At 43.5% G+C, this 20,876-nt stretch overlaps 2 protein-coding genes across 3 annotated transcripts; one reads left to right on the forward strand and one right to left on the reverse strand.

Annotated features, from left to right (window-relative positions):
* Nucleotides 1–14,457: 14,457 nt before the first annotated feature.
* LOC148909019 (uncharacterized) lies at nt 14,458–17,045 on the forward strand. Of its 2 annotated transcripts, XM_089034377.1 has the most exons (4): nt 14,458–14,753; nt 14,954–15,147; nt 15,276–15,439; nt 15,631–17,045. In XM_089034377.1, the coding sequence occupies exons 1-4, from the start codon at nt 14,738–14,740 to the stop codon at nt 16,604–16,606; spliced, it is 1,350 nt and encodes a 449-aa protein (XP_088890503.1). In that variant the 5' UTR covers nt 14,458–14,737; the 3' UTR covers nt 16,607–17,045. The 2 variants fall into 2 exon arrangements, with proteins under 2 accessions (XP_088890503.1, XP_088890502.1); XM_089034376.1 differs by lacking the exon at nt 14,458–14,753 and having other exon boundaries at nt 14,768–15,147.
* A 90-nt stretch (nt 17,046–17,135) lies between these two features.
* On the reverse strand, nt 17,136–19,271 carry LOC148909020 (uncharacterized). Its single transcript, XM_089033696.1, has 3 exons — nt 18,981–19,271; nt 18,555–18,780; nt 17,136–18,472 (listed from the first exon to the last, which is right to left on the reverse strand). The coding sequence occupies exons 2-3, from the start codon at nt 18,778–18,780 to the stop codon at nt 17,136–17,138; spliced, it is 1,563 nt and encodes a 520-aa protein (XP_088889822.1). The 5' UTR covers nt 18,981–19,271.
* Nucleotides 19,272–20,876: the final 1,605 nt, after the last annotated feature.

Raw genomic sequence — 20,876 nt, forward strand, 5'->3', positions numbered from 1 at the left:
GATTCCGCTGCCCTAGAAAGGCTAATGAATGAGTTTAAGCCGCAGCAAAGAGACTTTCGTTATCGGGAGGGTGCCACGCATGGCTTAGGCATCATTTATGCTTGGCATGTTGACGGCGTGCGTCTGGCAGACATGTATCATCAAAAATACCCAGAGGTTTTGAAGTTTTATGACCTGGGCGGTCGTAAGAATGACATTACTTTGATCGATAGGATTGAGACGATTTACCCCAGTCCATGGGATCCATTCGTACTATTGAAAGGAAAAGGTCTAAGAAACCTAGCCAGGATCAAACGCAGCATTGAAGCATTCGTCTACTGCATCTTAGGAGCACAGGTAAATACCCGCAGCCCCATTGTTGGATCCCAAGGTGCTTCGCGGGAAACGCAACAAGAATTCCTAACTTTATTTGAGTCCGCAATAATAGAGAATGATATATCCAAATTGGTGCAAAGATATCAATTAGCGGTGCAGCAATCTAAAGTGCGGTTAGATTACGCCTTGAGTCCTGGTTGTTGGTTAATGCCTAGTAATTTGGTTATCAACGCTAATTCCGTTGTGGGTTATAACAACAAGCTGCAGCGAGCAACCAAAGACATGAAGTTTGGGGTGAATGACATGAACTCTGACATGACCAAGGGCATTCCTCACTTCGTAGAGAAGCCAAAGAAGCTACACGCAGAAAGACCAATTCCCAAGCCCACAGCCCAAAAGAAGGTCCATGTTATGCCACCCGAGGAATATGACCATAACTTACTAAAAGCCGGCCTAGCAGCTGCAAGCATTGGTCTGAGCTATTATATATGGCGATGAACAACCCCTACGTAGCTGGAGTAGATTGCGTTTACACGACTTACACAGGCAAGAAAAAATACAACCAGGCATCTTGGGTGGACGTCACCGGAATGTCTGTGGACCTGAACTACTCAGGAAAGAAGCTGATAATATGCAGTATTTGCATTGGCGCGAGTAGTCATGCAAACGTAGGATTTCGTTTCTGCGACGACAATGGCATACTACGGCCCATGCGCGCGAAAACGAACAACAGAGAGCCTACGCATTTCTCCGCAGAACCACCGACGAATAGCGCTGAGAATCTTACGACTTGGACTTTTCACATGGTTGCCGATTGCCATGGAAAGGTAAAGTTGCAAATACGTATAGATGACAGCGGAAGTGTTTGTATAAATAGCGCAGAGGATCAAAGGAATAAGGATTATAACCACATGACTCATGTAATCTGCTTCCCTTTCCTCCATTGTCTCCTTTAGTCCTTCGACTTCCCTTATCGCTTCAATGCCTTTTTGTTGCTGCTGCATTAGGGTCTTGAACTTTTCAAAGGCTTCGCTGGTGTTTTCATCGTTTTCTCTTAGTCTTTCCACCAAATTAGGCCTTCCTAATGCGTCTTTGATTTCTTTTGGGAGATTACTGGTGAGCCTGTCGTAGTCTCTCCTTTGGTAGAGATCATACCACTTATCCCTTCCTTGGTGCTGGATTTGAATTTGCCTCTTATCTCCGGTTTGGAAATTAAGGCGGGCCAAGTCCACATTTGGAAATTTCTCCCTTACGTCGTCTAAAAGCCCCCTTAGCATTTCGGTTCTTAGGTCCGTGGGGTCCAAGTTTTGCAATTCCAAATACTCTGGAATAGGTCTCCCTGGGTTCCTCGATTGCCACTTGTCCTCTAAGGAACGCCAGGCCTCGCGGGCCATGCTGCCATATTTGCGTCTTAGCTTGTCAAAAAGGCCTTGTCCGTCTACGTTGTCATTAGGAAGTAAAGACTCGTATTCTTCGTCGTTAATGTCTACTTGGCCTTCTTCGGTGGTGGGGTCAAAATCCGTTCCTTCTACTTCCATTATATATGATAAGCTCAAAGTTAAACCCCAACGTATTACCTAAGCAGGTTGGCGGACTAAAGGCAGAACGCACCTTTCACTGGGTTACCTTTACCCCCAGCAGCGCAAAGCCAGGAGAAACCTTGTATGTAGGCGTGCCCCACCTAACGGATAACCTAGTATTGGTTCCTGGCACCTTGGCTCTAAGGTTTGACCTAGCGGTGCAGCCAGATACCGCAGACGCGCGTCATGTCGTCAATAACGCAGGCAGGAACCTCGTCTCTAAGATGAGAATCAAGTTCGCCGGGGAATCCCTTTTGGACTTGAATAGGTACGACTTGTACACCACGTACAAAGACTTATGGTTGACTGCATTTGACCGTGCGCAAAGGATAGAACAAGGAATAGCAAGCGCAGCCATACGCAAGGTAAGAATAGCAGCCTCTGGCGCCTCAGGAGAAGACGAAATAAAGGCGGCCTACGGTACTAAATATGTTATCCCGTTGGACTTCGAAGTTATCACGAACCGTGGCGCGTATTACCCAAGGCAGCTAAGTGAACTACAGTTTGAAGTGACCCTAGCAGACACTACGAACATCCTGCAAGGAAAGGACGTAAGTTCCTCACCCGTCCACCCATACTCCGTTACTAACTTGGAGCTGCAGTACGAGACGGTATATAGCGAAGAGCTGGCCCGTAGCGCCGGCATGGAATACAGTGCAGGGAAGGCATTCCTTTACGACCATGTAGTGATGTACAACACGTTCAGCTTTACGAACACATCGAAGAGGTTATCAACCAAAGCATTAATATACCACGGCGCAGCCTTACGGGGTTAATGCTGCTGTTCGCGAAGACATACACCGCAGGATTGCGTGACTCTGAGGTATTCTTTAATCCTAACATTACCAACGTAGGCGTTAGCATCAACGGAGTGCCTAACAAGGTCTACTCCCAGGGAATAAAGCCCGCGGATATGTGCCGGGAAGTCACGCGCAAGTTTGGCGACCAAATTGCCCCAAAGGAGTTCTTCACGGATAAGTATGCGTTATGGATTGACATGCGCACTACCAACGATGAATCTATGCACGGTCAGGGCCTGCGGCTGGTAAACACCCAAGACGGCATCACTTTGGAAATCAAGCGCACCAAACATGCCAGCGATTCGACTAAGATAAACTGCTACGTCTTCGTGGTGTCTGACGCGCAGTTGAGCGTAGAAATGAATCAGTTAAAGAGCGTTGCTCATTGAGAACTTCGTTCCTCAGTCGTCCTAAAAACGTAAAAATATTTGACTAATATACCATGTTACGCGTCTTCGAAAACAACAACACCAAACTGCAATGCATAGTGCAAGGCGATGAACTGTACTTCAAGGGAAAGGAAGTCGCCGCGGCATTGGAATATTCCAATGCTAGAGATGCTTTAATCACACACGTTTCAGATAAGTACAAGAAAAGACTGTCTGAGTTAAAAGGGGTCGTGAATCGCGACGCCCTTACTATGCAGCCACATTCCGTGTTTATCTCCGAGCCTCGTCTGTATGAACTGATATTCAGCTCCAAACTGCCCAAGGCTGTAGAGTTCCGCGATTGGGTCTTTGAGGAAGTCCTACCCGCGCTGCAGTAAGACTGGTAAGTACGCAATAGAGCGGCGTTTTGATAGTCCTAACAAGTTGGTCTTCAAAATAGAGAATGAATTCGACCTACATAAAAAGGTAGTGGACTACATCCGCAGGTTTTACCCCCAAATGCTCGTGGCCCCTAGTCTAGGCGAACTGCAGGACAGCGACGGTAAACGCATAAAGTGTTGGCAGAAAGGATATCAACGCGGCCAACCCGACTTGTTAATCCTCAATGCACACGTGCGATATAACGGCTTCTGCATCGAGCTGAAGACTCCAAAAGGCATCGGGGCATTATCTGAGGACCAACGTCGCCTGTTGCGCGAATACGAGAGGAATGGTTATAAAGTAATGATCAGCAACGATTACGACGATATCTGCAGAGCCATCGCAGAGTATGCACAAGGAATGCGTTTACCATTCCATAGAATATATGACGTTTGAGGCTGTAAGGCAGATACACTGGCGAGACTTAAAGGAGGGCGTTACGTATGAAATAAAAAATTACGTAGCCTTTGAAGACAGGCTACGGTTGTTATTGGCGCATGAGGGTGTCACGTACAGCCTGTGGGCGCCAGATCGCGTCCGTTACGTCATCGAAGGACAGGAGTTCACGCATCTGAGGTCGTATGGTAAGAAGGATGGTCGCTGGGCGTTTGACGTCGCAAAGTGCGTCCTTCCTTTGCCTCTTTGTGGTTAGGCGCGTCTAAAGCGTCGTTTAAGTGGGGTTCGTCGACAATGAGGGTCGGCGACTCTTTTTTAACGATGCAGTTGCAGGGGGTTCGCATGTAATACAGTCCATATACACTTAGGGTAATTAGTAATCCTCCAAGGAATGCTGATATATCCATCCCAGAATGTTAAGTGGTGGTTAAGACTTTGTTAAGGAAGGTCGGAAACTATCTCAGAAACCATCCCAGAATGTTAAATGGTGGTTAAGACTTTGTTAAGAGACCGTTGAATATGTGCTCCTCCTCTCTTACACATCCACATCTCTCACACTGCTGCCTCCAGTATTCCCTGTTAGTCCATGGGACACCTTCTAACGCGTTAAAACGGAGTAGCGTCCTACTTATCTTCCTAAAGTAGTCTATTCGATTCCTAAGGTAATCATCCTTATGTTCACAACGACTCATGAGATCGCCGCACTGGTAACAATCCACTCCTTCCAGATCGTACTTCTCTGCAAAGAATTGGTATTTCGTCTCATGTCTTTTCTTATGTGTCTGAAGACGTTGGCGGCTACTAAGAACCTTAGCACAGTAACTACACTGCGTAGTCCTACAGCAAACCCCCTTTTTGACGTGGTACTGCAGCTTCTGAAGAGTGCTGAACTCCCTATTACAGTCATTGCAGGCCTTACTAATTGGCTTCTTTGTGCAAACTCCATGCCAAACATGGTATTGCAGTCTTTGTTTGGTACTAAATACCTTCTTACATGTCAAGCAGTCCATATATACTTAACAATATTTTAACCTCCATTTAACATTCTGAGGCATCTTTTGGAGGAGTTTGACGGTAACCTTAACAAAGTCTTAACCACATCTTAACAATATGAGGCATTTCTTACGGGAGTCTTGGACCCAGCTTAACAATATTTTAATCTCCATTTAACGAAATAACAACCATATCTTAACATTAGATTGGGTAGCGCATGAAGTCCACGACGGACTCCTTAGCCCACATTGCCATCGTTACCAGCGCACCAAATCTCTCAGAGCGCTTTAGGCCGCACATTTCCTCATAAAGCTCCTTTACGCGTCCATTCAACCGGTCTATCTCCTCCCTTTGCATTTCGACCGTCCTCTCCAGGTCTGACTTTTCTTTGACAACGTTAACCATTGCTTTGACTGCTTCCACGGGCTCCATTATATATGAACCCAGATCACATGCCTTGTAACGCTCTGATAGTAGGACCCACCGGCTGCGGAAAGACCCAATTGGTAGAGCAGCTATTAGGACCCTTTAGATACCGTTTCGACTATATCGTGCTGCTTTGTCCCACCTACGTGAATAACCGCACCTGGACGGGCGTGGGCGTAAAAGATGATGACTTCTTTGTAGATATCTTAGACCCCAACCAGTTATCTGGGCATCTTAAGTTCTGGCATAGACAATTCCCCAAAAATACTCAGACACTCCTCATACTGGATGACATCGCCTGCGGGGACGACGTAAAAAGATGCACTTCAGAGCTCGTTAAACTCGCTTTCAGCGGCAGGCATGACAATATTAGCGTTTGGTTGCTCTCGCAGCAGCTTACCAGCGTCTCCAAGCCTTTTAGGGAAAACATAGGTTCAATTGTCGTCTTCTACACACCCAGTAAAAGCGATCTGGAAACCATCTTAAGCGACTACGGCGGTGAAATATCCAAGGAACAGTTACACGAATACATGCGGCATCTAAAAACGCACCAACATTCCAAGATGATCTTCTCTTTGAGGTTTCCGTATGACGTTAACATATATGGAGATTGAGCAGCTCTTAGATGAAGTCCCCACACAGCTAGATGAAAGTAACCTTAAGGAACAACTTAACATCCTGGTGTCATCTGGGAAGTGCAAAGAAATGATAGGCAAGGAACTTACCCATGAGCAGGTTAATAAGTTGTCAGAAGAGGAAGTTAAGAAGTTCCATAAGAGGTACGAGGCCGCCCTTGCAAGTAAGACCACGGACGCCGTAGCAGACTCCGCTATCAAACTGGCCACCAAACTCCTTGGAATTGCGCTGCCCATAGACGACATGGAGCAACTACGGAAGGACATAAGAGATGACTATGTAATATCCCAAGAACTTAAGATAACCTGTGGGTGGTTGTCTTTGAGGTGCGGTAAGTTAATGGCAGTCGCCTCTGCGGCACTTCACGTAGCTCAGCACGTCGACTTGAAGGAACTTACGATGTCTTGGAAGGACTTGAAGAAGGACAGAGTAGCACTTGCCGAGGTCGACAACAAGTCACCTCAAGGACCCGATCAAGTACCTAGTTAAGTCATCCACAGGACTTACTCAAGTCATTCTCAAGTCGCCACAAGTACTTAGTCAAGTCATCCTTAAGTTACTTGTCAAGTCCTTCAAGTCCTTAATATAAATGAGTGAAGCCGAACCAAAGGCAGAGGAGCAACCCCAAGAGGAGCAGAAGATTACCAAGGCCAAATCTACAGGCAGAGTCGCCGCGGGGAAAAAGCTCGCAGAGATGAACAGAAAGAACAAAGCAAAAAAAGAAGAAAAAGCGGAGGAGGCAGGTGAATCCTTTATAACTCCTGGATTCATTATTGGCGCATTAGGAGTCGCCATAGCCGCAGGCAGCCTTTACTTACAGTGGAGGGCTAGGAAACCCACACCAGAGCCCGTCTATCTGGTGCAGGAGCCGCCTAAGAAGAAGAGTCGTATTCCGGAAATGGAATAAACCTTTTGGCTTCATAATATATGAATCCATTAACTGTGGGTCTTGAAAGTGCCATAGGCACTACTGTGGGCTTTACTGTACTTGGCTGGGTTGGTAGAAAGGTCATAGGCGAGGAGTTGGTGGCCAACCCCAGTAAGAGCTTTGCCAACTTCGCAAAAATGGCTGCATCACTGGCCGTTATTCGCGTGACGTTTCTTTATGCCTTTAAGGATCGCATCGACGCTTACTATAAAAAGCACCCAAAATCTTCTACGGATCTAATATAATGTCGTCCACGATATTGAAAACTTTTGAAGAGGCTGCTATTATTACTTCCATTGTTGCGGGTATTGGCTGGGTGGGTAGGAAAGTTATCAAAGAGGACTTTACTGACGACCCCAGTAGAAACATCGCCAACTTCGCTAAGATGACCGCTGCCGTAGCAGGCAGTATCGCCCTTAAGGACTATTTGCAGAAGGAAAAGTACATCCCTAACGTATAGATGGCTAGCGTGGTCGTAGGCGGAGTTATCGCAGCTATAGCATTCACTGGAGCTAATTATGGCGGTCAGTATTTGGATAGATTAGTTAGAGGTGATCGCAGCGGAGAATCGGCTGCCGAAAGGAAGAGAATGACTTAGTGCTGGAGAAATATCAGCGAGACGTGGCAGCTTGGAATGAAAAAAGACAAGCTTACAGGGATTGGTTGGATAAGAACTACCAAGACAAGATGCAGGCGGATAAGAACTTCGAAATCACAGACTACGCCTTTAAGCTCTATGCGCAAGCACACCCCGACTTTAGAATGAGAAAGCCCCAGCTTAAGAACCACTACCAGCCCTCTAAGAAACAAAAAGACAATGAGCTGGCCTTCGTAGGAGTTGCAGGGCTGGCGGGAGGCATAGCTTTGGCGTACTTAGTCTAATCTACGCTTAGCCTCTAGTGGCGCTTTTGGCGCCTAGAATATAATGATCGTCCCTTTGGAAAGCAACAAAAATAACTTTACCACTCACTTGAATCCCTCCATTAAAGCCTATAAGGTTCGGCTCATAAGTTGCCCTTTGTACAATCCTTGGTATAATCTAGTCAATAGTATGGTCACCGTACTTAAGGCGCCTGGCAAATATCAAGGTGAAATGCTACCCGATGGACATTACATGCCAATCACCCTTGCTAAGGAGCTCGCCAAGCGCGGTTATACTCTCACCACGGGATTACCACACGAAATGACTATCAAACATAATATGCCAAACTATTCCGTAACTTTTGGAAAGTTTGACCCATTGGGACCCCCATTATGTGCCTTGGGCAAGACGATTACCGACACGGCCATACCTGTGAAATGGAAAGTCGCATCCTCTTATGCAGCCCATTGCGACTTGGTTCATAGCTACAGCAATGGAAAAAAGCCTCCTCTCATGCCCAAGTTTCTGCCCAGAGGTAATCCATTTGACCCAGTAGAATACACTCCCATTTCTTTGAGCTATGATTTGTCTCATTTGGTAGAAAGCATAAACATCACCATTAAAGTGGACGGAGAGACAGTGGATTTCAATGGGCGAAAGATCAGTCTCGTCCTGGAATTCATATAATGGGTCGAACTGAGGACAAACTCAAAAGGATTTACTATGGACCCGAAGGTTATTGGAGAGGAGCGTCAGCTATCAAGAAACTTGCAACCGCTGCCAGGGTATCAGAAGAAACGGCTAAGAATTGGTTAAAAAAACAAACCCTCTGGCAGGTTTATCTTCCCGTGCCCAGGTACATTCCCAGGCCTAGCTTCACCGTAAATGCCCCCAATGAAGTTCATCAGGCGGATTTGCTTTTCTTACCGCACGACAAGGTGAGAAGAAAGACCTATAGATACGCCTTGACCGTAGTCGATATCGCAAGCAGATACAAAGACGCCGAACCCATAACCAGCAAGGATTCTGGGGAAGTCGCAGAAGCCCTAGGTAGGAATTATAAGCGCGTCTTGAAATGGCCTAAGCTGCTGCCAGTGGATGTGGGGACGGAGTTCATGGGCGTGGTTACCAAGACCCTGAAAGACCACAACACTAAGATTAGGAGAGCCAAAGCAAAGTACCACATGGGTCAGAGCATCGTCGAAAGATTCAATAAGACCCTAGCCGAGCGTCTCTTTGGATACCAGTATTGGAAAGAGCTGGAAGATCCCTCCAAACGCAACAGGGAAAGGACCCAGAGGCTCCCCCAGGTCATCGTGGCTTTAAACAACGAGGAGGCTAGGGCTACGGGGATGAGGCCCAAGGATGGCATAAAAAAGAAACACATGGAACACAAGTCCTACGTCAGAAGTTCAAGGGCGGTCGGACTGAAGGGAAAAAAGCTCCCCCGCGACATAGCGGTCAGATACCTCTATCAGCCGGGGGAACTCGAAGGTGGCAGTAAGAGAGCCACGGATCCTAACTGGTCTCTGGAAACGTATGAGATTTCGAAGTCCGTCACCCAGGAAGGGCAACCCGTGTTGTATTACCTAGATGGCCCAATTCGTGGATTTGTTAAGGAAGAGCTGCTCATAGTCCCCAGAGACTCAGAGTAGTGCTGCTCCACGCGCCCGATTACACTCTAGGCAGGTCAGTCTTACGTTGCCTCTGCAATGCCCGCGTTTGTTATTTATACGATCCACGGAGAACTGCTGATCACCATTCGGGTCAAACCTCCATAGTAGCGGTATGTTACACTTGGCACACCGCGCCCCTTTCTTATAGACGTCGTCCACGCATAGGTCGAACATCATATTTTTTTCTTCGTCGTGCCGCTTGTAGCGAAGGAGTTTCTTAGCAATGTTCTCTTTGGCTACGTCTTCGGGGGTGCGGTCGTAACGCAGTTGCGGACCCCAGGCTCTTTTCAGCTGTTTGGCATATTCTACACGACTTACGGCGGTGTAGATAAGGTTGCTCCAACACAGCCGCTGGTCTATGATCCATAAGGTTTCTTTTATGGTAAGCCCTTGCGAGCTGTGGACTGTCATGCAATAGCCCAAGCGCCAGTCCGGATGGGAGGTTATTTTTTCCACCTTTTCTATGGGTACCCAGGCTTTATCGTGCGTTACTGCGTTCTGCAGTTGGATGTCCGTGCCGGGTACACAGACGTCGCGGCGCTGCATGCGGGTGTCGTGGGGTTTATAACAAACGGGCACGGGATGTGTAGGGAAGCGCTCTTGGTGTATTTTGAGTAAGTCTTTCTGTATGTGAGACTGTGCTGCGCGCTTGCTACTTAGCACCAGATCTTTAGGATGCCAGGCGTATAGAAAGTCCTCGTATTTCTTCGCTCGTACGCGTTTGCGCAGTGCCTTGCATTGCTCGGCGTCACTGAGCCCCCTTAATTCCGCTTTCAGGTTTCTTAATTGATCCTTGCTGCGGTAATCCGCGTTAATTTCCTGCGCATGGTCTACGAAATCTTTCAGCCATTCGTGGGGCATCTCTCCGGCTATTGGAGGAGGCTGGCAGGGATCTCCGGCGGATATTACTTGACATTTCCCTCTTAGGAATTCTACGAATTCTTTGATGATTTCCAAAGGAACGGTGCAAATCTCATCCCAAAGTATCACCGGAGGTACGTTGTGGATAGCTTCCGGTACCCACTTTTGACCATTCCAGCGAAAGAAGCTGTGGTAGGTTTGTGCGTCGTAACCCATCTCATGGAGTTCTCTTTCCAAGCGGTGCGTTGGAGTTAGCACCTTTATCTTAGGAAAGAGTTCTAACACACGCGTCGTCTTACCGCTGCCGCCCGTACCGTAGAGGTAGGAGAATCGTTGGTAAGAGATTGGGTCCGCAACTGAAAGTAGGGGGTCCGCAGTGGGGGTTACGGAACCACGGGTGTGTTCTCCGTGATATTCTACGCGTTCCCTCCAAGCTTTTTTTTCTTCGTCTTTGATGCGCCATTGTCCACTTTCCGCTAACTCGTCTTCTGTGTAGAATTCTTTCATCTTCTCTAAGACGTGCGGTTTCACGTACAAGGAATCCGTAGCTACGCGCGGAACGTCCTCTTTGTCAAACCGTAGGAGCATTGCTAAGAGATTGATATGCGCATATGCGAGCATACTGGCACGCAGATGGTAATACTGTGGTCGATGGTCCTGGTAGTAACACAAAGCATTCCATTTATGTAGTCGATCTTCTACTAAATAGTCCCATTTCTCCACAGACACCATTGTTCCTTGTTCATGGGCGCGCTTGATAAGGAAGCTTAGTTCGCCTTCGTCCGTTATTAAGCGTCTTTGCATATGTTTCTCACCCTCCTTAGCACCTTGCGTGAACTTTCCTATGACGATTCTTGCGGTTGGGTTGTGCTCGGTAACCACTTCGTGAAGCTACTGTGTCAAAGTATGGCTTCATGCGCGGTGTATTTTAGCAATTGGCGCTCTTCGAGGAACTTTAACAATGGTACGGCTATCCATTCTTTCTCCTGCAGATGCTTACCATACCAAGCGTAAATTATGGGGTGTAAGCCCTTTGCTAACTTCCAAGAGGTCAGCCTTACGAATCCCTTAGCTGGCGCGTCGTAGTGGCCGTCTAACGAAACACGAAAGAACTGAGAGTCTGGGTGTCCGTAGCGGTCGTAATATTCCTTACAATCTCCCAGGCCTTTGAATGACGCAGGGTAACAATGTTTCATATCTAAGGATACGTATTCTTCCTCGTCGTATTCCATGTTCCATAGACCGCCATGTCCATGTTCTACGCATGCTTTAGATATTTCTTTGAACTCTTTTGGGATTGGTTTCCACCCATTCCTTCTTTTTGCGGCTAAGAAGTCCAAACTATGACTACTTAATACTTCATCTGAGAAATCTTCTCCTAAAGTCTCGCAGGCACTTTGAATGCGTTGATGTTCTATTTCTGGGAGATATAGAGTACCATCTTGGGTCATGAACTGACTTCCTTCCGGATCCATTAACCAAATAGAATTCTCATGGATTAACTCCACCAATGGAGAACTCTCGTAGACCTTTGTCTCTTTCTTTTTAGGAAATCTTAGTTCTCTCCAAGCATGCGCATTGTGTTGGTAAATGACAATAGGAGCACCCCTACCACCATACTTATGCGTCCCAGGATAAATGTACCCATCCGTGATATCCTTTACGTGTATGCGCCTTTCTAAGGCAATTTCTAATTTCTTGATGTTGTCTATTGTGGCTCTGGCCCTCTTAGTGTCATCTTCCCATTTCCTGATGGCTTCTCTTCTCTTTGGGGTAAGCTTACCACCCCGGGAGGAATCTTCAAAGAATTCCCTGACTAACTTTCCTACGCAGTTGCCGGGATGTCGCATTGGTTTGAGTTTCCCAACGTCTGGCTCCTTAATCTCATACGCACCATAGATTACTACTGTAACAGGGTAAGCAACTTCGTAGAACAACATGTCGATGACTACCAGCGCTCCGGGCCTGGTATTCTTGTTTAGGACGAACAAGCTTTGCTTACCAGACGCCCGGATAGGGTTACAGCCTCTTTCTATTATCCATTCACCGTCGTAATACTTTATTAACGTTAACTGTAAACGGTAATTACCTTCAGGCATCAGGTTTATTATCTTTTCGGCTCTTTCTTCGTCCATGATTTCTTCTGTGTCTCCTTCTGTGAATGTCGTGAAGGTGAAGTCGGCGTCCAAACGATCCAATACCTGGGTTCGCAGCTTGCGTACAGTTTTGTTTTGAATGCTTTTGATGGCGTCCATCTATATATAGGAAATATCTTAACCTTCATTTGCGACACTACACGTAGTTTGGTGTATCTTAAGCTGATATTCCGTCTTGTAAATCTTTCCACATGGACAATTAAAAGTAGGCTTTAGGAACCACCGCGGGTTTTTTCATTAGCTCCTTTATATAGTCCTCATTGTCGTTGGAATGCTCGTCAATATGTGTCATCAAACAACCTACCTTCATATCACAAGGCACTTTTTTCCTCAAATGGGAAATAAGACCACTCTTAGTAAAATTCTTACTACATTTTGGACAAACCAATGCTTTTCCCTCCTTCATCGTATATAAGACAAATATTTTAACTTAGTAATGCGGGGCACCAATATAACCCGTAGAGAGCTTTTCGAATTGAATTACGCAGGCAATACACATAGCGACCTTAGGGGTAATACCCGCTGCGGACCAATGGTACTTGGCGGAGGTAATACCCGGCTCCCCCGGTACCCCCTCCGCGGGTCCCCCTTACTGCTGCTTATACAGCTAATCCTTTTGGCCACAATTCATTATCGCGTACTGTTAAAGTCTTTATAACTTGAAATTATAAATTAGGGCGATGAGAAGCATATCACTAAAATTTAGTACATAATATTACACATTTAATCTTTATAATAATCATTAATTCTTACAGGATCATCAAACAAGAGGACAAGAACTGCAAGAGATGGAAAGAATCAGTTGATGGATTATCTTTCTATTAAACATAAAGATACAATGGTCGTAAAACAAAAAAATCCAACTAGAGGAAAGAAAAAATAGCTTTGGAAGAAAGAAAGATAGAATTGGAGAGACTTATAAAAGAAATATAAAATAACAGCATGGTACTAAGCATTATTTTTTTAAACTCATGAAACATTAAAGGGACTCTGAGGTGCCAGACACATCATAGCTTAAAATGTACATCAAACCTTGTTGATTTGAAAATCGAAATAGAAATTCCATGAAATGCGTTTTTTGGGGTGATATCGTCCGTCAAAGTTGCGAAATAACTTAAGCTGGGCTCCCTGTGGAATATCGCGGATTTGATGGCTTGGGATGCCTGTGGTGTGATGACGTCAGATAGTGGAACATGTTGGTCAGCTGGATAGCTGGAGTTGAATAAGATGCCACACTGTGTTGCTTATAATTGCAACAATGATTCGAAGAAGAAAAATCCTGAAATATCTTTTCACCTGCTACCCGACAGAAATAGTCGATCAGAATTACGGAAACGTTGGATTGACGCAATTGGTAGAACAACATTGCCTTTCACCGCATACTTATGCTCTGCTCACTTTGAAGAGTCGTGTTTCGATGATAGCCACAAGTTACGAATGCAACTGTTAGGTGGTAGTCGATTTAAAAGAAAATTACTTCCAGATGTTGTCCCTACAATATTCTATCACAAACCAGCCAAAAGAATGCGAGCAACTAGTGTTAGGCGCGCACAGATAAAAGAACATGAAGAGGTATGTATTGCTATTAAGTTCAGCAAACACTGTCACACCATATCAGTGAAGCAAAACCAAAGTTGCATATTGTCTGATTGCTGCTATTTTGTACAAAATAGGTTTGACTGAAGCAGAACATTGGAAACAAATGAAAATACTTCTATTCGTCTTTCTTTCTTTATTTTTTTAGTTCACGCTCGAGTAAATAAAACTACACAAAGCTTGTATTTGTTTCACAGACTTGTGGTGCGCACTCTCTGATATGTATTCAAAACTGTTTAAATAAGTTAAATATTTATGTCATAGTTATTTAATATCCATCCAAAACCATATTTAGATACATACAATACACATTTGAACATATTTAGCACCACTTCACTCTAATTTTTTGTTGTTTTCAACTGTATTTATCTGACCTTGTTTCTCATGAGTTATTGACACCTTTCTATATTAATATCAGTAATAGGCCCTTTGCAGCTAGTGGTCACGTGCTTGGATACCGCTTAGCAACACAAAACTGGAGAGCAAGCCTTCCAGTAAACAAAAGTTGTAATAGGTCAAGCACGCGTGGTTTTATACGATAGTTTCATCGTTCAAAACGCTTAATCCTTTTGCCCTATCTACAAACACAGTAAGATAATCTTAAATTCTCTCCTTTGGACTCGATTTTTGGTTCGAAGTAACGATATTCTTCGCGTTATCGCGAAAAAATTGTCACCGCCGGCCCGCTCGACGGCTGAAAAACATGGCGACTTCGCAAGGTATGTACTTCAAAACTCTCCTTTTTTTTGGTTTCTTTTCAATTATTGGACTTCTAAAATCTCTAAAATAACAGTTTAGATTGTGAATGGTGATCGATTGTAATTGGACGGCATTTTAATGGACGATTTGTTTATTTTTTGTGAGAGTGATTCCACGTCTAAAGTCAAGACTAACCCATGTTTACATATATTCGCTGTAGATGTTAGAACTCCCGACGAGCCATCACATACCAAGAAAAATTCTTCGTACCATTGTTGTGTTCCCTTGTGTAACGGAGATTCTCGATATCATCCTGATTTAAAGTTTCACCGCTTACCAGGCCGTGCAAGGGATGAGCAATTGAAAAAGGAATGGCTGGTGAAGATACGAAGAGATGTGGGCCCACACTTCAAGGTATATAGGAATCTAACAATATCAATGCACAATACGAATTGCCTGTGGATCTTTAAAAAACTGTAATGAAGATAAAAATAGTTGAATACAGTTACATTGTTATTAAAAGGACATTTGATTTATAATAGGTTAACAAAAGTACCAGAGTGTGCTCAAAACACTTCACTGAGGAAGATTACAATCCTCCCACTGATTCTGGACGTCAGTTGCTAAAAAGAGAAGCTGTACCATCAATCTTTGACTGGTCAACCAAATCCAAAGCAAGAAGAAAGATAATTCGACAAGTAGATAGGTAATGAATATCACATATTTCTACTTCAATACATTTCATTTAGACTTGACTGATGGAATTGTACTTGATGTTTATTTTGGTTTAAACCAAAATAATTTTATAATTTTAATAATTTAGTCTTTTATAATTTTTTATTTAGTGTGAACTGAGTGTGAACTGAGTGTCATCATAATTTCAAAACCTTTTTACAGAGACACTCAGACAGATGAAAGTGATGACAATGAAGATAATAGTCCCAGCACTTCTACAACCTTCAGCATGGATGACCTACAAGCACAAGTCCAGTCACTCAGAGCACAGTTCCAAGATGCACAAAAGCAACTTGAACAAAGTAGAAATGAAACTGCAGCTGCCCTCACTGAAATAAAAAGGGTTAAAGTTGAAGCTGCAAAAGAAATTGAGGACATTAAGAGGCAAGCTGCAGAACAATTAGCACTTAATAAATTTGGGCTTGAGAGATTTGGCACAGACAATGAGATCATAAGATTTTATATAGGTTTCCCATCCTATTTACATATTCAGTTCTTTTTTAAGTTTTTGCAGCCATGTGCTGCACAAATGACATATTGTTATGCCTCTGGAGAAAGAGAAAGTAGACCAGACTCAAGAAATATGCTTCTTGTGGATGAATTGTTTAGGTTTTGTGTACGCCTCAAACTAGGTCTATTCGGACAGGATTTAGCTCATAGGTTCCGAATACATAAATCGTCAGTTTGCAGGAAATTGATCACATGGACTAATTTTTTGTATTTTCTTCTTGGTAGTCAAGTGATCTGGCCTTCAAGGCAAGATGTTGATAGGTTTATGCCAGAAGGTTTTAAAAAGCTTTATGCAAGCACACGTGTCATTTTAGATTGTACAGAGATTTTTGTTCAAACACCTACCTCCCTACTACTTCAGTCGCAGCTTTATTCTAGTTATAAGAGTAATACTACACTCAAGGGTTTGATAGGCATTACCCCTAATGGAGCTATTAGCTTCGTTTCTAGCCTTTACACAGGGGGGATTAGTGATAAGGAAATCACAAGGTGCAGCGGCATTCTAGATTTGTTAGAACCTGGTGATTCAGTCATGGCAGACAAAGGGTTTGACATTGAAGATTTACTTAGGGAGAAGCGGGTAGAGTTAAATATTCCTCCGTTTCTTGAAAGTCAGGAACAATTCTAGGCCGCAGATGTTCAAAAAACAAAGACACTAGCAAGTCTTAGAATTCATGTCGAGAGGGCAATAAGAAGAGTCAAAGAGTACCACTTTTTTGATTCAGATGTGCCATTGTCCACTTTAGGTTCAGTCAATCAGTTATATACTGTAGCCTGCCTCCTTACAAATTTTCAAGGCCCACTTATTTTATCCAATGGTAATAATGAGGCATAGTGTCTGTAAGAAGTTGGTGAATGTATGATTAATGTGGCTTACATAACCCATTAGATAATCTTTAATGCAGGTTGGTTTATCATGTGTCTTGGATTGCTTTTTGTAACTATTTCAATTTGTTTGTAAATGAAAACTCAAAAAAAAAAACTAATGAACAAACACAAAATCTAAATAGCACAAATAAATATAATACTAATATGATATAAATATAATAAAAAATAAATTAAGATTATGAATTGATTTGTCATTAATAAAAATAATATAATATTTGTTATCATAAGAAATCTGGCCATGGTTTGAGAACAACAAAAATCTTAGTGTATTAATGTAAATAGTAATTGAAGAAAAAACTATCAACTTTGTCCTTTGCTTGCTGGAAAAACACTGAATCAAAATTAATTCTAGAGCAAACAAACAAATTTTCGTCAATGTAACTGAAAAAATCACACCATTCTAATCCTGTGAGTCCAAGCTGGCACTGGATCTGGTAATAATAAATGTCTGTTGTTTTCAGTTTGTACTGGTTAGTGTTCTGGTCCTTGGTGAGATACCTCACATTGTCAAATGATGTTTCCCCCTCTTTAACGACCTTTATTTCTAACAAGCCAAAGGGATTCTGACCATTATTTACGGCATCAAGGTCATAAACTTTCCTGTCTGGGCTACAACCTAGCCATGGGCACTTTGGGTGGACAATCAGCCCAGATGGGAAGAGGTTTACTCTTCCACCCTTTGCATTGCTAGCATAGACCATGGCAGCATGTGGTTCAAGTTCAATGCCTCTTCTCATTGCTGCAGTTTGTACAAATCTGGTGGGGTTTAGCTGATTGACAAGGGTGTCAAAATGTGACACCCGGCGAGCGACAATGCCAAATTTGCTTGCTGTTACCCTTTTTTTTCTGAGCAGGTGCCATACATCACTCTGACTTTGAGTGACTGTTTGCTGCTGCACTCTCAGTGATGACTCTGTTGTCACAGACAATGTTCCAAATATAGATTGTTGACGACTGTCAAGACAGATTGACACATTGTTATTAAATCTGTCCTCTGCACTTGAGAGGGGAAGCTCTGGGAAAGAAGTGCAAGTAAAATCATTTATGATGTAGTCAGTTGACATCTTTTGTTGATATGACAGGACACAGCCTTTTGGGACATTTCCAAACTTGCTCTGTACAAATGGGATATTGCCAAGTTGATCTTGATTGGGCAGAATGGTTGTAAAGAGAGGATAAGGTGGTTGGAAGCCATTAAAGTGCTCTTTTGTGAGGGTAGGATACTGGGTAGATGGGGAATACAAATTACTCTTGATATATCTACTGTACGAAGCGCCAAGTTGGGGTTTTTTCACTAGCACGTCTTGTATTTCTTTTTGTGCGATTTTGGATCCTCTAGGTATGCTCCAACGCTGCTTCATGCTGGTACATGTTAGCTCATCAGGCAATGTCCGATGTCCCAGTTGCTTAAGAAGGGCTAAATAGTAAAGAAGCCCGATCACATGATGGCAGTATCCACCTGCCCCGGCTACACATGAGCACAGCCCAGACAGCAATGTCAAATTGTTGTTCTGGACTGACACCTCTAAAATGTGCGGTGGTTCAGACTTCCTCATTGAGCGGTAACACTTGCATTTAACTCTCACGCACTGGTCGGTATATATCACTAAAAAATTGGAAAAATTAGTGTGAATTGTCTGCCATTCATATCATAATGAAATAGAAAAAACATTTTGGCTATCAAGTACCTTTAACGTCATGTAAATAGCCTGGTTCCGCCATAAATTTGTACGCTTTCGAAGTGCTTGTGCAGCCAGACTTCTCTATAGCGTAGCTCCCTACATCATCGAAGGTGAGGGAAGGAAAGATAGAGATGTCTTGAGTTTCTACTTCATCTAAAACAAAAATAAATATAAAAATATCAGTACGAAGAATTTTTCTTGGTATGTGATGGCTCGTCGGGAGTTCTAACATCTACAGCGAATATATGTAAACATGGGTTAGTCTTGACTTTAGACGTGGAATCACTCTCACAAAAAATAAACAAATCGTCCATTAAAATGCCGTCCAATTACAATCGATCACCATTCACAATCTAAACTGTTATTTTAGAGATTTTAGAAGTCCAATAATTGAAAAGAAACCAAAAAAAAGGAGAGTTTTGAAGTACATACCTTGCGAAGTCGCCATGTTTTTCAGCCGTCGAGCGGGCCGGCGGTGACAATTTTTTCGCGATAACGCGAAGAATATCGTTACTTCGAACCAAAAATCGAGTCCAAAGGAGAGAATTTAAGATTATCTTACTGTGTTTGTAGATAGGGCAAAAGGATTAAGCGTTTTGAACGATGAAACTATCGTATAAAACCACGCGTGCTTGACCTATTACAACTTTTGTTTACTGGAAGGCTTGCTCTCCAGTTTTGTGTTGCTAAGCGGTATCCAAGCACGTGACCACTAGCTGCAAAGGGCCTATTTCCACCTTTATTAGAGTATAAAGAACATCTTGGGAGAATCAGTGGGTAATGTTGAACATGATGTGGCAGTACCTACACCATCCACATCAGTCACAGTAAGTAATTCATTTTGGTGAATTCCAGAGTTTGTGGTTCTCTTAATAAGATCAGACAAATAATTACTTGTCATTTTAAATCTTTGGCATTGATGTTTTAATCAAAATTTTAACATTTTATATTTCTAATGTGCTTGCTGCTTGTTTGGTTTTGCAGACAAGAGGTGAAATTGCAATTCAAACTGACTCTTTTTGTAGAGCTGAAAAAAGCTCACAATGTCAATAAATGAATAAAGACAAAAGTGTACAAGCAAGCACAAGCATGTTTAGCAGATCTGTACAAAATACTCAAAAAACAAGACAAGTAGGTGTTCAATGCAAGACTAACACAGAAGATAAAGAAATTCAATGCTTTATTGAAGAACCACATATTAAAAATAATATCATACCTGAAGATCGAGAATCAGTTGACCTTTTTGAACTTACTGAATCTGATGATGAAGGGGAAAGTGATTATTTACCATCTTCACAGGCTGAGCAAAGCTCACAATCTACAGTAGGGGCATCACCAAAAAAACAAAAAAGGAAACTCAAAGATCAGCAGGTGTTTCTAGTTTATGAAGAACAATTAGAACAATTGTTAAGATTTTGTCCCAACTGTGGAGGCACTGTTATTTCTGAAAGCATTAAAGAAAGTAAAGATGAGCAGCAGTAAGGGGGACTCGCGTAGCGCCGGCATTTGAAAAAATGACATATCGAAAAACCCCAGCCCCCCCTGGGGTTTCGGAGGTAGGTTAAAGGCCCTACAGGGGGTCTTGCGCGATCCGGGGGCAGCGCGATAAGTCCTTACTGCTGCTGTATTTGGGGTACCGCAAACGGAGGTTAAAATATCCTTTATATATAGATGGATACCATCAAAAGCATTAGAAATAAAACTGTGCGCCGACTGAGAACTCAGGTGCTGGACCGCTTAGACGCCGACTTTGCCTTCACGACATTTATGGAGGGAGATACAGACGAGACGATGAACGAGGAAAGAGCAGAAAGGATAATCAATTTGATGCCCGAAGGCGACTACCGTTTGGAGTTGACGTTTATAAAGTATTTAGACGGCGAGTGGATGATAGAAAAGGGCAGGAATCCAATACGGGCGTCTGGCAGGAAGGACCTGTTTGTTTTAAACAAGGACACGCGACCGGGAGCACTTGAGGGAATAGATATGCTCTTCTACGAAGTTGCTTACCCGGTTACCGTGGTTATTTACGGCGCGTACAAGATAAAGACGCCGGATGTTAAAAAGTTAAAACCAATGCGCCATCCAGGTAACTGCGTAGGGAAGCTGGTTAGAGAGTTCTTCGAAGATTCCTCCCGCGGTGGTAAATTAACCTTAAAGAGAAGAGAAGCCATCAGGAAATGGGAAAAAAATACTAATAGGACCGGAGGAACCATCGAAAACATCAAGAAGTTGGAAACCGTGTTAGAAAGGCGCATACACGTCAAGGATATCACCGACGGCTTTATTTACTCTGGGACGCACAAATACGGAGGCCGGGGTGCTCCT

The sequence above is a fragment of the Actinia tenebrosa genome, unplaced genomic scaffold (genome assembly GCF_029948245.1).
Source record: "Actinia tenebrosa isolate PJP-AT-01 unplaced genomic scaffold, QUT_ActTen_1.0 PGA_scaffold2__45_contigs__length_23673736, whole genome shotgun sequence".
Classification (NCBI taxonomy): Eukaryota; Metazoa; Cnidaria; class Anthozoa; order Actiniaria; family Actiniidae; genus Actinia; species Actinia tenebrosa.